The sequence below is a fragment of the Colossoma macropomum genome, unplaced genomic scaffold (assembly GCF_904425465.1).
Source record: "Colossoma macropomum unplaced genomic scaffold, Colossoma_macropomum, whole genome shotgun sequence".
Taxonomy (NCBI): domain Eukaryota; kingdom Metazoa; phylum Chordata; class Actinopteri; order Characiformes; family Serrasalmidae; genus Colossoma; species Colossoma macropomum.
The window spans coordinates 2,541,302-2,568,501 of NW_023494801.1; the positions used below are offsets into that span (position 1 = coordinate 2,541,302).

Genomic DNA, 27,200 nt, shown 5'->3' on the forward strand with positions numbered 1-27,200 from the left:
TTATTGCGTGTCTGTTCTTGTATTTTTTTAATCTCATGTAAACAAGACCCGCTGGGAGGGAGACAGCAGTCTCGTTTGGATTTCCTGCTTGAAAAACAAAACAGTGAACTGTTGTTGTTTATTAAGTAAACATGTCGATAAAATAATGATCATTTCAGAATAAACAAGTGAACGTGATGTGGCCCTTGTAGCTCATGTAAAGTTGTGCTGGGACGACGAGTGATTTGTGCCACTAAACGTACTTATGTCGAATCTGATCTTCCTGTGTTTGTGGGTTGTAGGTGTTTGTGGAGAGGGCTCGCTCGCGGCTAAGCCAGCGCAAACTGCAGCTGAAGGACTTCAGAGATGCATATCCACGTTTCCCTCCCATCCAGTCCATCCACGTGTCCCAGGATGAGAGGGAGTGCATGATGGACCTGACAGAGTTCATGAACCCTACGCCCTACACTGTGCCACAGGTACACCCCGTACTCTGTTAAAAATGAGAGGTCAGCTCAACTCAAAATGATACAGTAACTGATTACATGACTTTTCTTGAGTTGACTCAAGTTGAGGACACAGGAGTTCACCCAACTCAAAGTTCTTAGTCAAAAGTTCTCCTAATTTTTTATTTCTGCATCTCAGGTAAATAAAATGAACTTGTATTTTTTTTTACTCAACTTCCCCCACCAGACTCTTTCCATAACATCCCGGTAGACATTTTTCCTCTTGGATACACACTTATGGATGGCTGTGGCATCGCTGGGGTTCAAACTCACAACCTCCTGTTGGGCTGACAGCTTAGTCGACTGCACCACTCAGGAACACATGAATCCACTCGACTTGTGTGTCCAGAAATGTTTAATACACTGGAGAAGATATTTGTTGTTGTAACTTGAAAGCATGGCATCGTCTCATGTGGTGCAACTGTCTAATAATTCGTCCCAACATCAGGAGATTGTCAGTTTGAATCCCGGCAATGCCATAACTGTCCATATCTGGAAGCCCCAGAGGAAACTATGCCAGATGGTACTGTGTGATAGAAAGAGCGCCAGCTAGTGGGAAACTGAGTAAAAAAAAAATTCAGTTTTGTTTATCTGAGATGCAGACCTAGAAACAGTAGCTGGGAGAATTTTTCGACTCAACTAAGAAGTTTGAGTTGGGTGAACTCAAAATTGAGTCAACTCAAGAAAAGGCATGTAGTCAGTTACTATATAATTTTAAGTTGAGCAGACTTCTCATTTTTTACAGTGTAAAACTGTCCTGGCCTCAACTGGGAACTGTTTGTTTCAGATTGATTAATGTATACACTGTACGCCCATATAAGTTCTTATCACTTATAAAATTTGAGGTGACCCATTGCCCTAAAAATATAGCAGTGGTGAACAAACCAGCATGTTTAAGTTCAGCACTCTTAAGATACTAAACACTGCATGTTAGAATAACTTAAATTTTTGTGTTAGATTAACGTAAACACGTTTTTATGCACCTTATAAATTCAAATTGTTTTAATTCAGCTTCTTGAGTTAGTCAAAGCTAAATCCCAGTTTAATTATACATTTTAATATGTAATTAAGAAACTTTTTCTGATTAAGTGAGATTGCCAAAACACTGAATGGTTAACGCTTAGTGTGAATGAGGTCATCCGCCAGCACATACCCTCACTCAGCAGCAGAGAGAACAAAGACTTGCCCTTTTAGCCAATAACACAAGGTCGGGTATCTGAGTAAAGCATATATGAAAAGCATGCGCCTGAGAAAATGTAGGCTGGGTGGAATGAAAACATCGACAGCGAGTAAAATAAATGGAAAGAAACACCTAATATGCAAAAAGATGGAGCAAGGAGCCAATGGGAAAGTAGGTTTTACCCAACAAGACTGTGTTAACAAAACAAAACAAACCATCAGTGTATTTTACTTAAACAACAGCTCGCTGAGTTTCACTCAGTTCTATACAATTATTGAGTAACTTCAATACCATTTTGATACAATTGACCATAAAATTCTCATAGATAGACTTGAGAACTGGGTTGGGCTCTCAGGAACTGTCCTAAATGGTTCAGTTCATTTTTGCAAGAAGGGACTACTTTGTGGAAGCTGAAAATGATATTTCTGAGAGAGTGTCAGTGACCTGTGGAGTCCCCCAGGGTTCAATTCTTGGGCCACTCTGATTCAGTTTATACATGCTGCCTACTTGGCCCTCTCCCCAAACAACGATGGTCCCCTTGACTCACTCTGTAAGTGCCTTGAGCTCATCACTAACCGGATGGAACAAAACTTTCAAGTTCTAATCCCGGCAACAGTAGGAAAAAGTCACTGTTTATTGGTACGTTATCAGCAATATTAAAAAATAAATAAATATAAAAATGTATTGCCTAGCGTTATCAGTTATCAGTCGGACGCTGATTTGATGTAACGTTAAATGTTATGTTTCAAGTAAGATCATGTTAACTTGCCAGAAGCCTTCAATCATTGCTAACCCTCTGGTCCTTGAGCTGCAGTGTAATCTGACCGTATGGAGGCAGCTAGAAAAACACAATGACAGAATGAGGCTGTTGGACAGCAGCAGTGTTTTTGCTAATCATATTACTTTTGTTGTGTTTTTAGGACACTTCCCTCCCTCGGGTGTTTAAGTTATTCCGGGCGCTGGGTCTCAGACACTTGGTGGTGGTCGATGATGACAACAGGGTAAGAGACACTTCAGGCAGCGTCTCAGTGAATGAGGCCACACTACTTCACAGATGATCATCTCTGATAATCTGTCCATTGGATTTTATTGTGCATCACATCCTGTCTTACTGTCTTACTAACCCCATTGGAGCTGGATTAGTTTTGCATTGGCAGGTTCTGTAATTTAAGTGATGGCCAACAAGATCTGTGTGAGAATCTGCAATGTGTAGTTTTTACACTCTGACCGTAATAATTGTGGAGCGATTTTAATCCAGTATGAATCTGCAGTGTGTGTAGTTTTACAGTCTGACGGTAATAATTGTGGAGTGATTTTAATCCAGTATGAATCTGCAGTGTGTGTAGTTTTACAGTCTGACAGTAATAATTGTGGAGTGATTTTAATCCAGTATGAATCTGCAGTGTGTGTAGTTTTACAGTCTGACGGTAATAATTGTGGAGTGATTTTAATCCAGTATGAATCTGCAGTGTGTGTAGTTTTACAGTCTGACGGTAATAATTGTGGAGTGATTTTAATCCAGTATGAATCTGCAGTGTGTGTAGTTTTACAGTCTGACGGTAATAATTGTGGAGTGATTTTAATCCAGTATGAATCTGCAGTGTGTGTAGTTTTACAGTCTGACGGTAATAATTGTGGAGTGATTTTAATCCAGTATGAATCTGCAGTGTGTGTAGTTTTACAGTCTGACGGTAATAATTGTGGAGCGATTTTAATCCAGTATGAATCTGCAGTGTGTGTAGTTTTACAGTCTGACGGTAATAATTGTGGAGTGATTTTAATCCAGTATGAATCTGCAGTGTGTGTAGTTTTACAGTCTGACGGTAATAATTGTGGAGCGATTTTAATCCAGTATCAGTCCGCAGTGTGGATAGCTTCACAGTAATTACTGTGAAGTGAATGCTCTTCTGTAATTGGCTGAACCAGGAGCTCTCTCTCTCTCGGTAATAGTTGTCCTGTTCCATTTGACCTCACGTTGATGGAATTACAAAACCTAATAGACTCGGCTGTGTGCCGTGTTGTTATTGTTATTGAGTGTGTTCTGTGGCATAACGCTGATGTGAACTATGCGGCTATGAATGTGTGCATTTGGGGAAATAACAGAGATATTACATCCTGAACTGATTGGCCAGTGAAACCTCCTGAAACACTTACACAGCCTCATTTGGGAAGCTATTCCAGCTCCAACAGTGAACAGAGATACTAGATGTGATGTTTGGTGCACTTTCCTTACGCTGTCCTGTGTCTTTGTGTTCAGGTCATTGGCCTGGTGACCAGAAAGGACCTGGCGCGGTATCACCTGGGCAAGCACGGCCTAGAGGAGCTGCACCTGGCTCACACATGATGACCACAGGCCTTCGCCTCCCGCCTCTCCTCGCTGTGGGACCCCTGGCTACAGCCGCATGCTCCGAGGCCGGCAAGGGTCTCGCTTGTGGAAAATGTTCCAGATGTGGCAGACAAAACCTGCAGCCTGCAGCAGATACAAATAAAGGCCTGGATACACCAAGACAGCTTTTTATTTAATTTTCCTTGCTTTTTCCAGACGCAACAAGCTCATTCTTTTGAGAAACATCTCGTCTGGGCCTCAAAACTGAAGACATGCAGAGACTTGGGCCGGTGGTGAAGCTGGTGAGGACATTTTCATGTAATGACCTCTGGCGTCTCCTTGGTGTATCCAGGCCTTTTAGTATTAAGAATTGCAAGGGCTCAATTAAATTATGCATTAGATATTTTTGCCTGTAGGTTTACAAGAAGAGCACACGTCATTTTATTTACATTTTTCACTGAACCACTATGTCTATTTATTGCATTCTGAGGGGTCTGACATGATTTCCATCCCTACACATCATGTTCTTTCAAATTTTGTGTTTCATTTTGAATGTTATTGTGTGTTATGTCTGTGTGGTTTGAATGTGCCATCGATGCTGATGCGAAGGTCAAGGCTAAACCTCCTGGTATACAGAGTCTTGCTATTAGAAGATAAAATCTTAGCCACTTTGTCGTGCAGTTCAGCAGATAGTTAATAGCTGACATTAATATTCTCCTCCTTGCGAGCTGAAAAGAACTGGGCTGCATCTTAAATCTTCTCCGTTTTACTAGGATGAGTAACGTGTGGGCTAACTTGACTACTTTTCATGACTACTATCGATTCTTCAGCCTTTTCTTACATTTGTGTTTCGCCATTTACCTAATGGTGCCAATTAAATGACACATTTCACTTATTTTCCTTTTGTCGATGATTTAAAGTAGTGTCGCATCACGAGTCTCACGAGATTCACACTTATTTTGCACAGTTTTGCTGATTCAATGTTCTGGCAAGACCAGGTACAGTGTTGAGTCTTGCTGACGATGTTATACTGAATAGTGGCTTAATTTACAGTTTCATAGTTTTGAATATTTGCTCTAAAATGAATAAAAAGGTAAGGTACTCCCATATATGACTTACAAATAACTGCATATATGATGTCCTTGATGTGCAATTGTTTTCCATGAAAATTTTATCTTGAAATTCAGCAGCATTATTATTCAGACAGTATGAAACGTGAAAAATGTGAAGCTTAAAACTCAAAGCTGAAAGATATTCAACCGTTTTGGATTTCATCTGTTCAGTTGTGTAATCATTGTTTTCGTCTATCAGTGGTGCGTGAGGGGCCGAAGGCTTTGTCATGCAAAGGTAATGTTTTTAAGAAAATAATAATGCCCCCTCTGTTTTTGTACAGTTTGAACAATAAAAAAAAACTGACCTGAGTTTTTTCATATGTAAAGAAATAATGGTGTGAAATAATAAACGTTCCAAGTCAACTGTAATTTCTTATTGTGCCTTATAATTAAATTACATGAAACGATCAACTTAATTTCTTTGGTCAGTTCATTGTTGTTGGATTGTAATTAGTAATAATAGATGTCTGGAAGCTTTAAACACGTCATAACAGATTTTTTTTTCAGTATGAAACAGTTTTTACTGTTTCTGGAAGGAGGCCTGAATATTTGATATCACTTCAACTTGTGTGACATGTAAACGTTTGCTAAGTGTGTTCTTGACAGCTGTGACATCAAACATTATGACATTTGTCATGACTGACATTACACTGTTATGTTACTGGATGTAATCTGTCAGTTCATGACCTGGTCATGGCAGGGTCAGGTGAACTGTTACCTAGACTTGCTTATGTGGTTTCTACCACTGTGTAGTTGATAATGCTAATGTCATGAGCTTCCATTGTAAGCTACACTCGGTTCTTCAAGGGTTCTGTAGTTAATGGTTATATATAGAACCACCTTGAATCATGCAAAGGGTTCTTTGCATCATGAAGATGTTCTTCAGATTGATGGAGAAAGTGTTGTATATGCTTCTATATAGCACCATGTTCTTCAATAAAGAACCCTCGAAGAACCGTCTTTGGTTCTAGCTTACAGTGGAAGCTTATGACGTTAGCATGTCAATTATAGACCGATGCAGTGCATCTTTGCGTAATGTCACAAATACTTTTCCATTGTTGTCTTTTTGTCATAATTCGGAAACTCCAGTTACCCTTTGCATTTGTGTTAAAGTTCCCTGTTAAACAGACCAACAGAAGCAGTGCAAAGGAACCTGATATCAGGGGGCCACCCTGATGGACGCTCTACTGATCTGAGAGCTGTGACCTACAGCTTTGTCCAAGCTGCCCAGTGTCTGGAGGAGCATTATGGATGGGCAGAGGTGTGAAATGGAAAGACTCCCTTACATTAGCCAGGGCTGTTTTGAGTTAGGGGGCCAGTGTGAGAGGATTTAAGTCAAGTTGTGGGTCAAGTCTGACTTCTGAGTGCCAAATTTCTTTATCAGCAAATCCTAAGTAATTAGAAACAGAAGAATTAAGGCTAGAGATTAGAGTGATATGACCATCTGCAGTGCGGGTGCCTGCGGATCAGCAGATACGGTGGGATAATCCAGCTCCAATCCGTTTATATTGGACTCAGCCCTACTTCTTCAATCCTATTAGATCAGTTACACCCACAGCACCACTGTCTGGCATCAAAGTGATGCCTCGGACAGCCATGTGAACATGTGGAACCGGACGAAATATTCTGTCCTACAGTAGCCTGCAATTTACCTGCTGTTTACACCAATCAGGCATAACATCATGACCACCTCCTTGTTTCTACGCTCATTGTCCATTTTATCAGCTCCACTTACTATATAGGTGCACTTTGTAGTTCTATAGTTACAGACTGTAGTCCATCTGTTTCTCTGATACTTTGTTAGCCCCCTTTTACCCTGTTCTTCAGTGGTCAGGACCCCCATGGACCCTCACAGAGCAGGTACTATTTGGGGGGTGGGTCATTCTCAGCACTGCAGTAACACTGACGTGCTGGTGGTGTGTTAGTGTGTGTTGCGCTGGTCTGAGTGGATCAGACACAGCAGTGCTGCTGGAGTTTTTAAACACCTCAGTGTCACTGCTGGACTGAGAATAGTCCACCAACCAAAAATATCCAGCCAACAGCGTCCTGTGGGCAGCGTCCTGTGACCACTGATGAAGGACTAGAGGATGCCCAACACAAACTGTGCAGCAGCAGATGAGCTATCGTCTCTGACTTTACATCTACAAGGTGGACTGACAAGGTAGGAGTGTCTAATAGAGTGGACAGTGAGTGGACACAGTGTTTAAAAACTCCAGCAGCACTGCTGTGTCTGATCCACTCACACCAGCACAACACACACTAACACACCACCACCACATCAGTGTTACTGCAGTGCTGAGAATGATCCACCACCCAAATAGTACCTGCTCTGTGAGGGTCCATGGAGGTCCTGACCACTGAAGAACAGGGTAAAAGGGGGCTAACAAAGTATCAGAGAAACAGATGGACTACAGTCTGTAACTGTAGAACTACAAAGTGCACCTATATAGTAAGTGGAGCTGATAAAATGGACAATGAGCGTAGAAACAAGGAGGTGGTCAGAATGTTATGCCTGATCGGTGTATTTTAAAGTCCAGTAGCTCTCCAGATAGTTCAAAGCTGCTACCCTGCTGAAAAAATTCATTAGAAACCAAAACTATCTCTGCTGGTATCCAGTGGTCAGTAATGGTATTTTGTGTCAATTGATGGTTTCCTAATTGGATCTAAAGGTGTCCTACAGGATCAGGAAACTAGTGGTCTTTAAAGGTAACCATTAAGCCTATTTCCATTAGTAAGCAAAACTTTGCTCTTGAAGTGCCTGGTCATCCTCTGTTTGAACTTGGGTGGTCCTTTTCTAGGAGCCGTGGGTCCACTGAATGCTCGTACTGGACAGCTGGACACATCACTGACGCTAATGCTGCTGTCACAACTGCTGCTGCTGCTGTCCCCATGCTATTCCCATTGGGGGCTAAACGGTCAGGTTTTAATCCTCATGTTTCTGATGGTCAGGGTCAGCAACAACACACCAAGCAAAACAGACATTTGTGAACTTAAACAGGCAAAACAAAAACAGTGGGATGTAACGAGGACGCAGAATGAAACAGAGGGCTTGTGGTGTCTGAAGTGGTGGATATTTCGACTGTTTATGATTCAGAATCACTGAAGTGTCCCCTCGGGAGAATATTGAACTGGGCCATGGCTGCTCATCTGACAAAATAGAGCACAGTATGACCACTGCTGGTCAAGGTCATCTTCCAGCTCCCTCTTTCCCACAGTCCCTTCAACTTGGACAGCGTAAATTTTGCAGGAGTTCAAAGGGCTTCTTATTTCAGATCAAAGGGTTTGTGTGGTGACTCGTGCAGAATGGTGAAAAAGTCTAAAACTTTTCTTTTAGACTTTCCCCTGTATTGCTATATGGTGGAATTGGCATTCCAAGTGGTTGCTAGGGCATCGCTAGGCGGTTGTTAGGTGCTGTGGTATCTGTGGTGGATACCAGGGACTTACTATGGTGTTCCAGATTGTTGCTATAGTGTTGCTAAGGGGTTGCTATAGTATTCCAGTTGGTTGTTAGGTGCTGTGGTATCTGCGGTGGATGCCAGGGGGTTGCTATGGTGTTCCAAATTGTTGCTATAGTGTTGCTAAGGGGGTGCTCTAGTATTTCAGGTGGCTGTTAGGTGCTATGGTATCACTGGTAGACACCAGGGGGTTGCTATGGTGTTCCAGGTTGTTGCTATAGTGTCGCTAAGGGGTTGCTCTAGTATTCCAGGTGGCTGTTAGGTGCTATGGTATCACTGGTAGACACCAGGGGGTTGCTATAGTGTTCCAGGTTATTGCTATGGTGTTGCTAAGGGGTTCCTCTAGTATTCCAGTTGGTTGTTAGGTGCTGTGGTATCTGCGGTGGATGCCAGGGGGTTGCTATGGTGTTGCTTAGGGGTTGCACTAATATTCCAGGTGGTTGTTAGGTGCTATGGTATCTGTCGTAGATGCCAGGGGCTTACTGTGGTATTCCAGATTGTTGCTATAGTGTTGCTAAGGGATTGCTCTAATATTGCAGGTGGCTGTTAGGTGCTATGGTATCTCTGGTAGATACTAGGGGGTTGCTATGGTGTTTCAGATTGTCGCTATGGTGTTGCTAAGACATTGCTCTAGTATTCCAGGTGGTTGTTAGGTGCTATGGTATCTCTGGTGAATGCCAGGGGGTTGCTAAGGTGTTCTAGGTTGTTGCCAGGATAATGTTAGGTGAATGCTGTGGTATTCCAGGTGGTTGCTAGAGTGTTGCTATGTGCTTACTGTGGTATTTCTCATGGTTTCTGGGAGCTTGCTATTCCAGATGGTTGCTAGGATATTGCTAAGTGAATGCTATGATATCCCAGGTGGTTGCTAGAGTGTGGCTAATGTGCTTGTGTCATGGTGACAGATAGCGGCTATACAAACAAGCATTCCACCATTTATTCCTATGGGAAAAAAAATTGATTTTGAACAATTGCTCTGCGGAAAACGTACATCCAATTAACAAAGCAAAAATAGGCTCTAACCATGAAAATAAAGTGTCAATATGCCCATTAAGTTTCTACTAGTTCAGGTTGTGAATATGTAGTTTGTATTCTCTGTAGACACCGAAGTCAAACGAAATGTTAAGACACTTTTATTACAAAAGCATAATTATTCAATCTTTCACATACGATTGTCCAAGAAAACCTGACAAAAGAAGCTGTTACACATTAAGGCTAACTCATTAAAGGCTAATGCAGTCACCAGTAATAAAAGGAAAGGCATTTTCTGTCAAACATCCTGTACAAACATCTATTCCAACTAATTTCAGTGCAGGAATGTTTTTGAAATACACAGTAGCAGGTAGTATAGACATCAAGCAATCTCCACACATATGTAAATGCAGGGTTACATAAGACACGACTAGTATTTTAGTTCATTACTGTGTAGACCAGTAAACTTCACCAAACACAGTAGTGTGTCACTACGACAGCGTTTTAGGGCCACTGTTAATAAAAATAAAAATAGTAGACTTTGAGAATAAAGTCGTAATGTTTCGAGAAAAAAGTCGTCATATTTCGAGAAAAAAAGGAGAATTACAATGTTAAAGTGTCATTAATACCAGGAAAGGTCGCAATATCGTGGCCAAAGGCTTTGCGAAGGGAAAGCAGCACCCTCCTCGTGTTAAATGAGGGGCGGTGAGTTGGTGGAGTTCTACTTTCATATCGATTCACCCATAAAGAAACACTCAGTCTCCCTGTCTCTCCTGCACATCAGCACCAGCCTGTTATTAGTATAAGAACCGGCTGAAACGGCGGAGCAGGAAACTGTGTTTATCTAGAATAAAGAGCCAGACGGACTCGGAGGAAACTGTCTGTCTGTGTCTGTTGAAGGAGAATCTCAGGCAGGGTCGTCTACATGGCTATCGGGGCTCCATCTCCCCCCATTCAAAGAGGGCATGAAGTTTCACAGACAGTGAGAATGATGATCAAAATGATCCACAGAGAGACAGGAGAGAGTGGAGCTCCGGCGCCAGTACAGCAACCGAGACCCTGACACATTATGGCAGCCCCCCTACAGTTAGACCTCTTTATCCTCCAAATATTACGACTTTATTCTTGAAATATCTATTTTTATATTTATTAACAGTGGCCCTAAAACACTGTGAATACTGACAAACTGAATGATGCATTGAATTGTTACAAGTGAATTAAATCTACTCTTTTTTCCAGTGCTGAAAGAACTACTCATAGGCTGTTGGATCATTCCACCCAACCTACCAGCTCGCTGTCCTGCCATGTGTGCCTAAACAGGACAGCGAGCTGGTAGGTTGGGTGGAATGAGCCAGAGAGCCATGATAACCAGCAGCGTCCCTGCTGGAGGACTGAGGGTCAGAGACTGATCTACAGTAAGGAGTCGAGGTGAACGGTTCAGAGTGAGTGGGTTAGATGATGCCGTACTGAGCCAGCTCGTGCAGCTCCAGGTGGCTGAAGGCCTCCCAGGGACACACCACGGTGTAATCTGAGGGAGAAATGGACTCCAGTCAGCCAGACGTCACAGAATAGCCCTCGGCAAGAGGGACTGAAATGAAACCATGTGATATAATGAGATGTTTCCTTCTGTCCTACACTGTACTTACCGGTTCCAAGACCCTCCATTCCAGGGATTTCATCTCCAAATCTAAAGGAGAGAAGAAATAAAGAATGAAATATTGTGTGATGTCGCCCTGCGGTGGCCTGCGACCTGTCCAGGGTGTTTCCTGCCTTCCGCCCATTGACCACTGGAATAGGCTCCAGCTCCCCCCGTAACCCAGAAGGATAAGCGGCTTAGAAAATATGTGTGTGTGTGTGTGTGTGTGTGTGTGTGTGTGTGTGTATTGTGTGATGAAGCTCAAATCCTGTGACATCTCAAATTTGGTGGACTGTCATAATTTGGACGTAACCCGTCCGATTCTCTCTATTACTGCACGTTCGTCAGATTCATTATATCGTTATACAAAAGGTATAATGAGACAAAGATAACCAGCATGTGAATTGCTTGTGTGAAAAAGTAATTGCACCCTTAAAATGACTAGCTTCTTTCAGTGACTTTTAGCAGCAACACCTGCAAAAAACATTTCTTATAATTTTATATCAGCTTTTACACTGGAGGAATCTGAGCCTATTCTTCTTTGCAGCACTGCTTTAATTCTGATGTAATGGTCATTTTTTTGAGTATGAATAGCTCATCTGAGGCCCTGTCACAGCTCCTCTGTCGGGGCAAGGTCAGGACTTTGACAAGGACACTTCGAACCATTATTCATGTTTCTTTCCAGCCATTCAGGTGAGGATTTGCTTATCTGTTTGGGATCATTGTCTTGCTGCACAACCTGATTATGTTCTTGGACAGATGAACAGAATTCAGAGCAGAATTCACGGTTCCTTCAATAATGGCGTGTTGTCCAGGTCCCCAGACACCTCCACACTACCACCACCATGTTTGAATGTTGGTGTGACGTAAACGCAGAATATGAATTTTAAAGAATGAGCTACGGGTTCTCTCTGATATTACATCACATATTACAAGAGGGTAAATATTTTCCACAGCATTATCTGATCATGGAAGTTGTGTCCAGCTCCAGTTCTAGAGTTTAGTCCAGCACAGTTTAGTGATTTCCCTGCTCAAACAGACCTAATTCAAATCATAAGTTACTACGTTACTAGGTTATTACATAGTTATTAGGTTTATAGTAGGTGAGTTTGAGCAGGAAATCAACAGTCTGTGCTGGACTACAACGCTGGAGTTGATGACCCCTGCTCTGGACCTACCCTTTAACTCCCTTCTTGGGTGGTTTGCTCTTGAAGTGCCTGGTCATCCTCTGTTTGAACTTGGGTGGTCCTCTTCTGGGAGTAGTTGGCCCATTGACTGCTCGTGTTGGACAGCTGGACACGTCGCTGACACTAATGCTGTTGTTGCTGCTGCTGCTGCTGTCTGAGGTCATCTCTGCCCAGCGTTCACCTGCTGGACTAAGGAGAGTCACTTTACACCGATACATATTGAACAAAGTAGTTACTGAATAGTTCATAGTATATATTGAATAATTCATAATAGTTACTGTATAATTCATTGAGGATATTTAATAATTCATAGTGGATACTGAATAATTCATAGTAATTACCAAATAATTAAATACTGAATAACTCATAGTAGACACTGAATAATTTGTAATAGTTACTGATAAATCTATAGCAGATACTGAATAATTCATAGTGCTGAATAATAAGTCTTAAGATTAATAACTGAATAATAGGCAGACAGTTCAGGAGTTTAGTACGAGTGCTGACTGATACGTAGTGAACATATGCAGTAGGTGGTCTTACCTCGGTCTGTGTGGTGTTGGTGAGGAGGTCCCTGCGTGGTTGTGTAGGTCTGCTCTCTCGCCCTGCCTCTCTCACTGTGTCTGAGCAGGTAGAGATCCTGCGGGTTTAAATACGCTGTGGCTGGACGGTGTTTGCGTCAGCGGCCTCCAGCAGCAGACATGGACAGAGGGGCTCAGCTATCACAGCCGGACACGACAGAACACAGCGGATTACACCTCACACTCTACAGCCAACACCGCCCTCATTCATACTGACCACACACTGCATCTGTTCACTATGAGAGAGAGAGAGAGAGAGAGAGAGAGAGAGAGAGGGAGAGAAAGAAAGTGAGAAAGATGGAGAGAGAGAGAGAGAGAAAGAAAGAGAGAGAGAGAGAGAGAGAGAGAACGAGAGAGACAGACAGAGAGCCAGAGAGAGGGAGGGAGAGAAAGGGAGAGAAAGAAAGTGAGAAAGATAGAGAGAGAGAGAGACAGAGAGCGAGAGAAAGGGAGGGAGAGAAAGGGAGAGAGAGGGAGAGAAAGAAAGTGAGAAAGATAGAGAAAGAGAGCGAGAGAAAGGGAGGGAGAGAAAGGGAGAGAGAGAGGGAGAGAAAGAAAGTGAGAAAGATAGAGAGAGAAAGGGAGAGAAAGAAAGTGAGAAATAGAGAGAGAGAGCGAGACAAAGGGAGGGAGAGAAAGGGAGAGAGAGGGAGAGAGAGGGAGAGAAAGAAAGTGAGAAAGATAGAGAGAGAGAGGGGCAGAGAGCGAGAGAAAGGGAGGGAGAGAAAGAAAGTGAGAAAGAGAGAGAGAGACAGAGAGGGAGGGAGAGAGAGAGAGAAAGGGAGAGAAAGAAAGTGAGAAAGAGAGAGAGAGACAGAGAGGGAGGGAGAGAGAGAGAGAGAGAAAGGGAGAGAAAGAAAGTGAGAAAGAGAGAGAGAGAGACAGGCAGACAGAGCGAGAGAGAAGGAAGGGAGGGAGAGAGAAAGAGAGAGAGAGGATGTGCCACTAATAGTCTTCCTGCCACTGAGATGAATTACCCCTATTAACCCCCAGTCACCTTCTGGCAGGTACTGTCCAGTCAGCGGCCTAAACAGCCTTCAGCAGTTCTTCTGTCCAGCCTGGCCTGATGCAGCTGCAGTGGAGCGGAGGTGCGTTCTAGAGATTACATAACATCAGAAGAACAGCAAATATTGACACATTTTGTTTTTGCCCTTTCAGCTTTATGATTACTGTTATGTGTTTGTTCTAAATAATAGGAATAATAACAATAATAAGAAGAACGTTGTAGATAACAGTTACATAAACTGGTTAGATATTGATTTATTTAAGAAAAACAATAACAATAGTAATATTAATAGGGTAATATTTCCTTTTACTAGGTAGTAATCCAGCTAAGTTTGCAGTACAAGTACCAAATGCCCAACAGGTTCTAGATATTTCCTGGGTAAGCCATACAAATTCCACAGTACTGTGTAATTATTTTGGACAAAAAGTACAGAATAGTTATTAAATGTAAAAAGTACACAAATAATTTACAAACATTCTTAGGTTTTAGGTTAACTTGTTTATTATGTATAAACTAAACTGAGTTTGGGCTGTAAAAGTAAGTAATGAGTCTTACTGTGGTTTTACCGAGTTCTTAACATTTACTTCAGAATGCAGAAAAATGTAAAAGTTGATAGAAAACATAATTGTAAATTGAATTTTAGACCCTAATTTTAAGTTTCAGCCATACAGTTTTTGTGAAGAATTTAAGATGTTTTGCTCAAGTGGCCACACAGCAGCAACACACTGGATCCCACCTGTAACACCAGAGTAACTGCTTAGCGACACCCTAGGAACCACCTGGAGTATCATAGCAACCACACAGTAACACCCTAACACTCACCTGGTGTACCGTTCCAAATGCTTAGCAACACCCTAACCACTTATTAATATTGTAACAACCACTTGGAACACCACAGCAACCAGCAACCCCCTAGGAACACCATAGCAACCACCTGGGATATCAAATCAACCACCTGGGAAAACAGGAAATGCCTAGCAACACCCTAGAAACCACCTGGAGTATCATAGCAACAACACAGTAACATCCTAGCAATTACCTGGGATGCCACTGTAACCACCTAGCAACCATGGAATACTTTAGTAAACACCTAGCAAGACTCTAGCAACCACCTGGAATACTATAGTAACCAAAAAGCAACACCCTAGCAACCACTTGGGATACAATTGCGACCATCTTGGAACATTGTAGGTACCACCTGGAATACCAGAGCCACCACATAGTAACACCCCAACACTCACCTGGTGTACCATTCCAACTGCTTAGCCACACCCTAGCAACCACTTATTAATACCGTAGCAACCACTTGGAACACCATATGCAATCACCTAGCAACCACCAAAGATACCAAAGCAAACATCTAGCAACATTCCAGCAACCCCCTAGGAACACCATAGCAACCACCTGGGATATCATAGCAACCACCACAGGAACTGCACGTTTCAAGTCATTATTATTGTGGTCAATAATAATAATAATCCACTAAATCCACTAAATTAATTTTAGTATCCATTGTTTGGACATGCAAACACACACGTACACCCACCCAGGTCGTCTGAGGAGACCCTATAAGCTCCTTTACTGGAGAGCTAATCCTCCAGAGAGGTGTCTGAACACTCCTCATGTTCTTCATTCACTGCACACATTGAGACTTTTCTCCTTTGAATATTGTAAATTATTATTTTATCATTCTTCCCGTTTCATTAAACTTATGAAACTTGAGTGTTATTCATTTTCATTCTTGCAAACAAAATTAAATGCCAGGAGTGAATGGGGACCAAAAAGGATTTACTGTGACCAATAACATTGAAATATAATGACCCCCCTCCACACACACACACACACACACACACACACACACACACACACACACACCGCAGTGCTGCTCCTGACCCTTACAGACTCTCTGCACATTCCTGCTTTGTTATTTACTGTCCTGCAGCAGGTGAGACTGAGGCGCAGTGAGGGACTCTGAGCTGTTGCTCGTTCCTCTAATGCACTCACAGTTAATTCTCTGCTCAGATGTGATCGATGCTGGTTTAGACAGGATTACGCAGATCACATTACTGACCGGAGCCACCAGAACCTCCTACACTGACACCAGCAGGTCCAACAGAACCGCACAGGAGCACCAGCAGATTTGACCCAAACAGCGGACAGATATTCAGATATCTGTCTGTCTGTCTGTCTATCTATGTCTGTCTATCTCTCTGTCTGTCTATCTGTCGGTCTGTCTGTCTATGTATCTGTCTGTCTGTCTATGTCTCTATCTGTCTGTCTGTCTATCTATCTGTCTGTCTGTCTATCTCTCTGTCTGTCTGTCGGTCTGTCTGTCTGTCTATATCTCTGTCTGTCTGTCTGTCTATTTATCTGTCTGTCTGTCTATCTATCTGTCTGTCGGTCTGTCTGTCTGTCGGTCTGTCTGTCTGTCTATATCTCTGTCTGTCTGTCTATTTATCTGTCTGTCTATCTGTCCGTCCGTCTGTCTATTTATCTGTCTGTCTGTCTGTCTATCTGTCCGTCTGTCTGTCTATCTATCTATCTACAACCCTAAATCAGAAAAAGTTGGGACAGTATGTAAAATGCAAATTTAAAGGCAGTGATCTTTAAAATCTACTTTGATCTGCATTTCATTGCAAACAGAATGAACACAGGATATTTCATCCCGTGAGCTCCAGACCAAAGATGACGACGTCTTTTCCAGGGACGGCCTGCATGTTTCAACAAGACAATGCAAAACCACATTCTGCACACATTACAAAGGCACAGCTGTGGAGAAAGAGGATGCGAGTGCTGGACTGGCCTGCCTGCAGTGCTGACCTGACCCCAGTAGAGAATGTGGTGCATTATAAAACGCAAAACACGACAACGAAGACCCCGCACTGTTACACACCTGTACACCTGTCTGCAGGAAGACTGGGACAAAACTAGACCTGACACGCTTCATCACTCGGCGTCTTCATACGTCCCTTTTTTCGTCATCCCTTTTTTAAAATTTGAAATGTATTTTTTACATTTTGAATTTGAAATATAAATATGATGTAGATGTAAATTTGATATATATATATATATATATATATATATATATATATATATATATATATATATATATGTTGCTGCGGGAGAGAGAGCAGGTGGTGGTTGGTGCTCTGGCCTGGGGCTACCCTTCCTCTGTCTGCTCTCAGTGCTTCAGCTCCTCTGTTTGATCCGAATCTCGAGATTGAAGTGAAAAAGTCTTCACACCTTCATCTTTCGCCTCTCCGCCTCATGTTTCACACCAGCCTCTGACTTCACATTCTGCACGTGCTCACTCTTCAACTCATTTCCATCTTTTTGTACTCAGCAGTACTCCTCATGTGCCTTACAGGGGAACTCCACCAATCTGTCAAAATTTCTATCAAATTAAAAGGTCATTCAGAGTGGTTTGAAGTGAAATGTAAGAATTGTGATAGGAACCAGACGTCCACCTCTAAAAGCTCCCTCACAGAAAGTTACTGCATGAAATGGTTATTTATTCACTGACTGATGATTGAGACAGCTTTGATAACAGCTTTGAGAAGATTTTCACCTCAAACATGTGTTTTTACAGCCATTCATGGTGGAGGGATACATGCAGGGCGCTGTGAGGCAAAAAAGTCCCCAAAGAAAACTTATTATTTCAGATTTTCCACTATTTTATCATCAACATTCCATATAAGCTCACGTGTAGGTTCACTGGTGGTTTTGGATGGTAAATAAAATGGCTATATTTTTTGGTTTTGAGGTTTTCCTGCATTGTAAAAAAACAGATTTCTGGAGATAAGAAAGCGTCTTAACTCTAGTCAATGTAACTAATTTCTCTTAAGGAAATTGTTGTAATAATATTACGAGATTATTCAATTTTTTCTGTATGATTTTAGCTGTTTTAAGTAATTTCATCGTATGAAAGTGTCTTATTAAAGTATCCTGTAAGGGGTTAATCATTATTTTGTAAAATCAGCAAAATTATCTGCATTATTTATTAAAACGTATTAAAAAGTAAAATAGTCTGCCCATCGAATGATGCCGTCACTAGCTAACTGACTAAAAATTTAAGGAAATAAGCCAAATAATTGTATAATATTCTTACAGCAGTCTCTTAACGAGTAATATTACATATACAGACTACTTTTAAGATGTTTTCATTTGCTAAGATATCATTTTCTCCCAGGCCGAAGCTCAATCACACCATTAGCTGGTGATTAAAGGAGCAGTTTGGCGAAAAAGCAAATTTACACAGTTTTCCAGTTACCCCGAATGGAGTCGATCAGCTAAAATGTTTGGAGAAATTTTGCTTCCTGTGTTCAGCGCTGGAGCTATGAGGCTAAATTTGCTAAGAAACTCAAAAAAGTCAATAGTCACCCAAATCTGTTCTGTAAATACATCCCCAAAACTTCTCTGAACTCCCTCAACCTGACCTCATCCAGGTCTTCATTAAGGTGGCACAGACGTGTCGTTATGATTTAAGACTTAAGCACTGGCACGCTTCGTATAATTGAAGGAAGGATGAATGGACAAATGTAGCGAAACATTCTCTATGATAAAAATCTGCTGCCATCTACCAGGATGATGAAGATGAAACAAGGGTGGACATTTCAGCAAGACAATGATCCCAAACACACAGCCAAGGAGAAAGAAAATAAAGCTGCTAGAATGGCCCAGCCAATCACCTGACCTGAATCCAATTGAAAATGTATGGAAGGAACTAAAGCTCAGAGTCCATAGAAGGAGCCCATGGAGTGGACACAGTGTTTTTAAACACTGTGTCCACTCACTGTCCACTCTATTAGACACTCCTACCTTGTCGGTCCACCTTGTAGATGTAAAGTCAGAAACGATAGCTCATCTGCTGCTGCACAGTTTGTGTCGGTCATCCTCTAGTCCTTCATCAGTGGTCACAGGACGCTGCCCACAGGACGCTGCTGGCTGGATATTTTTGGTTGGTGGACTATTCTCAGTCCAGCAGTGACACTGAGGTGTTTAAAAACTTCAGCAGCACTGCTGTGTCTGATCCACTCAGACCAGCACAACACACACTAACACACCACCACCACGTCAGTGTTACTGCAGTGCTGAGAATGATCCACCACCCAAATAGTACCTGCTCTGTGAGGGTCCATGGGGGTCCTGACCACTGAAGAACAGGGTAAAAGGGGGCTAACAAAGTATCAGAGAAACAGATGGACTACAGTCTGTAACTGTAGAACTACAAAGTGCACCTATATAGTAAGTGGAGCTGATAAAATGGACAATGAGCACAGAAACAAGGAGGTGGTCATCATGTTATGCCCGATCGGTGTATATATCACAAATATACTATCAGTCTGATACAAACACCGAAATCAAAATGAACCAGCAACATACATGCATTAAAAACCTTATACAACATGCAGTTAGCATATATGAGTAGCATATGCCATCCATGTAGGAATAACATGAATAATGATATAATATATGTTACGTATGTATGTATATGCTGATATATGACTGAAATATATGTCCCATATTTGAAAATGGCCAATTTCAAATAAGTGGGCATAAATGTCACATAAATGTCCATATGTGACAACTATAAGTGGGGCATAAGGAAATCTATATATCTTAATATATTTCATAAGTGGCTTGGTTTGCAAGTGAGAAAAGCAGAGCTAATAGAAAAACCTGAGAGACGCTACTCTCGATCTGTCCACTAGGTGGCAGCAGCACAGCAATAGAGCCTTTCAGAAATCAAACAGTTGAAAACACAAATTTACATTTATCTGCATTTATTTGCTCCACATTTTCCAAGATATGTATATTTACGGGATATATAAATATCCAGATACGGTTAAAGAAATAATTTTAAATAAAACGCTGCGAATTCATGACGTGCGTGTGAGTTCAGCGGCCGTGTTTTTTCCCCGCCTGTATTCGTACAAGCCCCGCCTACTGCCTGCTCTGATTGGCTAGAAGTTTGAACTCTCGCAGAGCCATGGCTCTGAACTCACGTAGCTTCGCTATCGCTCTAGACAGCCAATCACAGCACGCAAGAGGCGGGGCTTGTCCGAATGCGGGTGGGAAAAAACTACTGCGCACCATTCGCTCTGCTATTTGACGGAGACCCGGAGCAACAAGTCTGAACAGGACGAAAAGGTGAGAGACTTTTTTGTCGTTTTGCTGTTAAATTCACCAACATTGTTAGTTGTTTTTTAATGAGTAAAAGGAAACTTATCCGGGACGGAAAATAGTGGAGTTTAGAAAAGCTTTCAAGAGTTTATTCAGTGCAAAACTTAGTAATTTGAAGTAACTTCTCTAATCTACACTCCCAAAAAGTTTCTTCAAGGGTTCTTTAATGAAGAGAACGATAGTAGAAACATTTGCATGATTAAATTGTTCTTTGCATGGTAAAAAAAGGTTCTTCAGATTGATGGAGGATGTGTTGTATATGGTTCTGTACAGAACCTTTTGAAAATGTTTCCATATAGCACAAAAAGGGTTCTTCTGCTGACATCATAGGAAGGGCAAAACGCTTTTTGCTGCTATATAGGACTTCTTTCAAAAAGGTTCCTTATAGAACCATATACAACACATTCCCCATCAATCTGAAGAACCGTTTCATCATACAAAATGTTCTTTGAGTGTTCATGGTTCAATATATAGAACCAATGTCTTTAAAAGGACATTAAGACTAAAGAACCCTTGAAGAACCGTCTTTTTCAAGAGTGTAGAATTCATGGTTCTAAATCTCTTTACTGAGAAACACTTGAAGAAGCTCATTTTCCTGACTGCACTGAGTTCAGATGAGTCATATCTGATCAGAACTGTAAACGAGTTGCAGTAATAAGTTATTAAGTGGCTTTTTTAATATTAGACTGAATCGCAGTGGATTACAAAACTCCTGAGAGGTTAACTGTAGTTCATATCTAGGAATGTTTGCACTGCCAGTCATTTATAATGATAATGAAACAATATGCTTGTCCATTTTGCAGTATTCGTTATTACTAACCAGGGTGCTTAATGCCACAGCTAACCACATCCTCTTAATGCTGTTGAAAGTAGATCCTCTTCTTGCTGTGCACGTCTGACTGATTGGCCTCTACTCCACATAAATTTCCTCTTTTTACGGCTTGCCCTTTAATGCAGACGAAAGAATGAGTAGACACCCAAAAAATCAGCTTTATCAGTTTCACTGACCATATAGGAGCACTTTGTAGTTCTATAGTTCTATAGACTGTAGTCCATCTGTTTCTCTGCATACTTTATCACCCTGTTCTTCGGTGGTCAGGACCCCCATGGACCCTCACAGAGCAGGTACTATTTGGGTGGTGGGTCATTCTCAGCACTGCAGTAACACTGACGTGGTGGTGGTGTGTTAGTGTGTGTTGCGCTGGTCTGAGTGGATCAGACACAGCAGTGCTGCTGGAGTTTTTAAATACTGTGTCCACTCACTGTCCACTCTATTAGACACTCCTACCTTGTCGGTCCACCTTGTAGATGTAAAGTCAGAGACGATAGCTCATCTGCTGCTGCACAGTTTGTGTTGGTCATCCTCTAGTCCTTCATCAGTGGTCACAGGACGCTGTTGGCTGGATATTTTTGGTTGGTGGACTATTCTCAGTCCAGCAGCGACACTGAGGTGTTTAAAAACTCCAGCAGCACTGCTGTGTCTGATCCACTCAGACCAGCGCAACACACACTAACACACCACCACCACGACAGAGTTACTGCGGTGCTGAGAATGATCCACCACCCAAATAGTACCTGCTCTGTGAGGGTCCATGGGGGTCCTGACCACTGAAGAACAGGGTAACAAAGTATCAGAGAAACAGATGGACTACAGTCTGTAACTGTAGAACTACAAAGTGCTCCTATATGGTCAGTGGAGCTGATAAAATGGACAATGAGCATAGAAACAAGGAGGTGGACTTAATGTTATAGCTGATGTGGACACTTAAATCAAGTCAGTTCAGTGCATTGCACACGGCCGACGGTTAGTATTTGTGTTTGAAATGTTCTCTTCCTCTTCCTCTTTCTCTTCCTCTGAAGTTGATGCTGTGCAGGCCTCTCCGCTTTCCTAGTAGTTGTCTAAGTCATCTTGCATCGGAGCACTTTATTCGTCTGCATCCGCATTTCAAAATGAATATCATGCTAGAAGAGGATGCATCGTTTTTAGATGTTAGTGTTGACTCTGAGCTCGTGACCTCTGGGTTTATAAGCCGTACAGCTCAGTTGTGCACAGCACTGCTCATTTAAAGGGCTCATATCATTGAAAACTAGTTGTTTTCTAATTAGGAATTTGATTCAGTACAATATGATACAATATGATTCAATACATTTTTCGATACAGCAAAAATAAGTGGGTGAAGATGCGCCTTATCTTAAAGTGCCCATGTCATGGAAAATCCCACTTTCCTCACTTTTTCGATTTGAAAGTTTTGAAATGGTCTGCACTGATAAAAAAAAAAGCTGCTTAAAGGTTGCTTTAAATTTACATTATTAAAATGGCTCAACATGAATAAAATATGTTACATTAACATTTTTTTTAATATGTTCACTAGGAATAAGTCCGTATCGCTGCTGTCAGAACAAAACCTTGTATGTCAATTTTTTCCATTTTTCAGTTTTTGACACAGTTTGAAAATTGTTGCAGCCCTTTTACTTCATGTGTAAATTTCAAGATGATTGGACCAAAGGAAACAGTCCAGAATGACTTGGGAAAAAAGTCTGGTTCCATTGACTTACATTAAAAGTAGAGTATGTTTTTTCCTTCTCCTGTAAAGTTACCGTTTTGGAGATATGAGGTTTTGTTCTGACAGCAGCAATATGTAGAAACTGCATCGCAAACAGCCCAATTAAAATTTTCTTTTGTGATGTCACAAAACTGACACATTTACATAGTTCCATTTATTCCACCTATTCAGCCATACTGAACTAATAAGGATTAAGGATCCCAGATTGCTGTTTGAGTCAGGCACAATACAGGGCAGCCAATCAGAATACAGCTCATTTACATATAGCAGTGTAGCAAAAAACAGCCTGTTTCATTCTAAGGGTGGCACTATACTGCACTAATGTCATGTGGACTTCAAAGGAAAATGTAAGATATGGGCTCTTTAATATGTTTATGATCCCCTGTTCTGGTTTTTTGTGATGTCACAAAAACCCAGCACATTTACATACAACATATCCGCCTTTTCAGCCAGCACAACATTTTAGCCCCATGCAATCTGAAGTTATAAGGAGTGTTTCAGTCCGGACTGCTGTTTGAAAGAACCATAGCCAATCAGAACAGAGCTCATTTGCATACATCAGCCCCAAGGGCAAGACGAAGGGATAAAGAGAGGATGGGAACAGTGTTTTGGTTCATAAACACACAAAAATGTGGGAAAAATAATAAAGTGTGAGCGAAAATGTCGACTATGGGCCCTTTCACAGTTAATTTGAGTGATCTTAACTGACTTTAGGCTGGATATTTCCTTGTTTTCCCACCACAGAGACATTTTTTTCATGTTTAATTGTCCACATCACTTGAAAAGGCAGCAGTGGACTGTATTGCAGTGTATTGCAGTCTGTGTAGGATATGATATGATGTAATTTCAATAGGCCAGTTTTGCGGTATTGTATGTGGCGACCCACCCTGTGAGTGAAATCGCTGGGCGCTTGTGCAGTAAAGGCGTTTATGACCAAAGTGATATGCCTCCATCAGCAATATAAGAGAATCTATCACTCTCCTGCCGAAGCCTCAAGAGGATCCAGAAATAATGGGCGTTTTATGAAGCCTCATTTAACCGCGACTTGGTTTAGAGGGCTGTAAAACCAAAGATTTATTTTTTTTTGCGATGCCTCCGAGCTTGATGTTGATGAGTGAGGTGGACGACAGATGTCACGGCTTATTAACGCAATGCGGAGTAGACGAAAGGCCTGTGGAAGGTCTGTTGATTACATTAGTAAGCAGGTGATGTATATTCACATAATATATAATCAAGTAATTGCTTGTTTTCATGATTAATTGGGGCCAAACAATAAAAAAACATGAATAGCCTTTAAAAAGTCCACTTATAACATTGGTGTGGTTTTATGCACCATATATAATAACAATTTATCATAATTTATATAATCAATAATTTATATAATTCATAATATATTTATCATAATTTATTTCTACATGACCATTTTCCAACCTCTATTTATTCCAGGCTGTTTTTGTTACTGTGCCTTTTAGACTGATATATGTAAATGAGCTCTGTTCTGATTGCCTGTGCCTCATTCCAAAAGCAGTCCAGGCTGAAACACTTCTTATAACTTCAATGTGGGCGGAGCTAAAGTGCAGTAGGCTGAATAGGCGGGTATGTGTAAATGTGTGGGTTTGACATCACAAAAACAGTTCAAATCAGGTTGTTTTTGCTCATTTTCCATATATGGACTTTATCGGCTGGAGAGTAAATGATATGTTTTGAAACTTTAGCAATGTTTATATGGGTCATTCTACAGAAACGTCCACTATCTATCTATCCATAGGAGTCACTGGTGTTACCGATCCTCATTGGTGTTACACATAATAAAGGGAACACCAGAGACATTTTTAATGAACAATGCATTTTACTAAATGGCTGCTACAGAGCATCAAACCACATGTTGTCAATCATGGAATCTCCACTAAAATATGGAATTTAATCCATTTGTATTCTATTTTTTCACAACTTAAGAATAAAGTCAGTCACACCAGTGACTTCAGCTAAAAGCTTCATATGAAATCATGAGCTAAATGAGAAAATCTCTGATAACTGAAAGACACAGTGGACTCACCATGGGCTTTTCTTCATAGATCCTCAGAAAACAGGTAAAAGGAGGTTGAGTGATGTCATCAGTGTGACTTTTATTTCAAAATAAGAGATTTTTTGTTACGCAGTAACACCAGTGACATGACTCCTGGGGACCAAGACTTTTATTATATATTTTATAATATTTATTTGGCATTTGTTTTCTTTACGTCATTAAATCATATATTTCATAGTCATGTATAAATTATTGTAGTTAAAATAGCAGAAAAACATGTTTTTTACCTCAAAAATATGGCCTCGGCCTTCACACATGACTGTGAGGACGAGCTCTTCAGTGGTGCTTGGAATTCAGTATGAATTGAGGCTCAAGAGGGTGTAATTGTTAAAATGACTTATTGTTTTAGTTTAAAATATAAATAAATTATAACCCTAACAAGTTTTCAAGTGTAAAATGTCTGTAAATGCTAGGGACACAAAAATGGACGTTTTCTGTAGAATGACCCATATAGATATCAAGCTTAGTTTTAAAAAAAAATAAGCTTGATTTAAAATATCAGCATTATCAGTGTTCAAATTGTCGGCTAATCACTGCAGATACATTTGAATCAGTATATTTTTTTTAATCGAGTAATCGTGACAGCCCTGTCAGACACAGGCTGACGATGTTATTGTGTTTGGGTGTCTAAACAGTCCATATCTGTCTCTGTCTACACAAACAAACAAGCGTTTCTGAGACGCGCCCCCACCCCTTCCCCTCCGAAACACACTGTAGTTCCCACACGGCGTCCGTCAGCCAAGGCTGCGACAATGCCTGACAGATTCTGAGGAGGAAGTCGTGTACATTACTGGCAGCTCTCGATAAACAGGACCTCTGTCTATTGATCGAGGCGGCTCTTTCACTTCCGTCCCAGGACGTTCTCAGGGCAGGGTCTCTTTCAGCGGGGAAAAGGCTCAAGTGGCAGAGCAAGGGCACTCAAAAGCCCTGCTCAAATGACATGTTTTGGTTGATTTTCTAAGTGAAGATAAGTTAACACGTCCTCTACTGAGACACACGTAAATATGGCATTTTTCTGCTCATTTTAAAGAGTTTAACATTGGAAAACAAGTCAAATATAAATTGTACTATAACTTTTGTACAGGCCACAATTTCCAATATGTTAAACTGAGCGAATGAACTATAATTGTGCATTAAAATGTGCAGCAGAGTGTCTCTGTAGAGGACGTGTTCACTTATTCACACTTAGAAAACCTCAGATTTAGCCCAGACTATTGAATACAGCCGTGCAGTGGACTTCAGAGTGGCCGATATGGTATAAATGTAGCATCACGATTAGGGATCATAATCAAATTGTTCGACCACCACTAAAAAGCTGTTCCACTAGAAATTAAATCTCGTTATCGTCGCATGCAAAAGTTTTGGCGCCCCTGGTCACATTTCACATTGTTGCTGAAGTGAGAATAAGTTAACACATCCTCAGAGAACACACTTCTGCACACTTTAGTGCACAATTGCTGTTTATCTGCTGAATTGTAACACATTGGAAATGTGCAAAAGCTATGGCGCATTTGATATTTTTTTAATTAAATATTTTTTTTTTTCCAATATGTTCAGCCAATAAATAGAAATGGTGCATTAAAATTTAAATATGTAAGTTTGTAGAGGATCTGGAAACTTATTTTAACTTACATCAGCAAAACATGTAATTTGTCTTTCCCTATCCCTTACAGTTAAACAGTAACACATTAATTTTACTGTGCCTTTAAGAGTGGTAAATGTAAATGAGCTCTGTTCCGATTGGCTGGGCCTCATTCAAAAAGCAGTCTAGGCTGAAATTACTGCCGTGTTAATGGGTGGGGCTGAACTATGTGTATGCATCAGTTTAATTTCCATATATGGACTGTATGGAGTGGGAAATGAATGATGTCTTTAAAAACAATATTTATGTACTGCATGAGACTCTTTTATTTAAAAAAAGTTGATTTTGAAGTGAAAATAAGTTAACAGGTCTTCTTTTACAAAATCTGCTGTTTATTTGCTGAACTTCACTTTACAGTACTCTTTTCAATAAGGTTATATATTAAGAAATATTAATATTAATAAGGAAAAAAGAAATTCTAGAAAAGCTTATTTATTTTATGCAAGTGTGCACAATTTCAAAACTGTGCTCTGAATAATTTTTCTGTTTTTTTACACTTTTAAAGGCCTCAGCACGTCTAAAATCACACTTCTATAATGAATTTAGCTGAAATTCACAATATATATCAATATAATTGCTGTGTGGGGTTGTACGTTGTGCAGCCCTGGTGAGTCCCTGGTTTACATCAGTTTAGCACCATGCTGGTACATAGAGCCTGTAATGCTAGCTGTGTTAGCATGAGCGCCGGACCCCCAAAGCTGCTCTGCGGTGAGCTTCAAACAGCAGCCGCATCTCACATCCTGTTTGTGCAACAGTTTCCAGTCAGCGGAGGAAACGAGTCTCTCAGT

The 27,200-nt window shown here is 41.0% G+C and overlaps 3 protein-coding genes across 4 annotated transcripts in view; 2 read left to right on the plus strand and 1 right to left on the minus strand.

The window, feature by feature from the left end:
• The window catches only part of clcn7 (chloride channel 7), a 44,781-nt gene extending 39,267 nt beyond the window's left edge, over positions 1–5,514 (plus strand). Inside the window, exons 23-25 of the mRNA XM_036589797.1 lie at positions 282–458; positions 2,586–2,666; positions 3,923–5,514. Of these exons, the coding sequence (XP_036445690.1) occupies positions 282–458; positions 2,586–2,666; positions 3,923–4,009 (345 nt within the window). The 3' untranslated portion in view covers positions 4,010–5,514. The remainder of the gene's footprint in view (positions 1–281; positions 459–2,585; positions 2,667–3,922) is intronic.
• A 5,428-nt stretch (positions 5,515–10,942) lies between these two features.
• Positions 10,943–13,993, minus strand: LOC118821320 (retinal cone rhodopsin-sensitive cGMP 3',5'-cyclic phosphodiesterase subunit gamma). Of its 2 annotated transcripts, XM_036589878.1 has the most exons (5): positions 13,929–13,993; positions 12,894–13,069; positions 12,342–12,531; positions 11,174–11,214; positions 10,943–11,055 (listed from the first exon to the last, which is right to left on the minus strand). In XM_036589878.1, exons 3-5 carry the CDS (start codon positions 12,512–12,514, stop codon positions 10,979–10,981), a joined length of 291 nt encoding a protein of 96 aa, XP_036445771.1. In that variant the 5' UTR covers positions 12,515–12,531; positions 12,894–13,069; positions 13,929–13,993; the 3' UTR covers positions 10,943–10,978. The 2 variants fall into 2 exon arrangements, with proteins under 2 accessions (XP_036445771.1, XP_036445772.1); XM_036589879.1 differs by lacking the exon at positions 13,929–13,993 and having other exon boundaries at positions 12,894–13,101.
• Positions 13,994–20,032: 6,039 nt separating this feature from the next.
• arhgdig (Rho GDP dissociation inhibitor (GDI) gamma) overlaps positions 20,033–27,200 on the plus strand; it is a 64,389-nt gene continuing 57,221 nt past the window's right edge. Inside the window, exon 1 of the mRNA XM_036589624.1 lies at positions 20,033–20,087. The gene's annotated coding sequence lies outside the window, so the exon portion shown is untranslated. The remainder of the gene's footprint in view (positions 20,088–27,200) is intronic.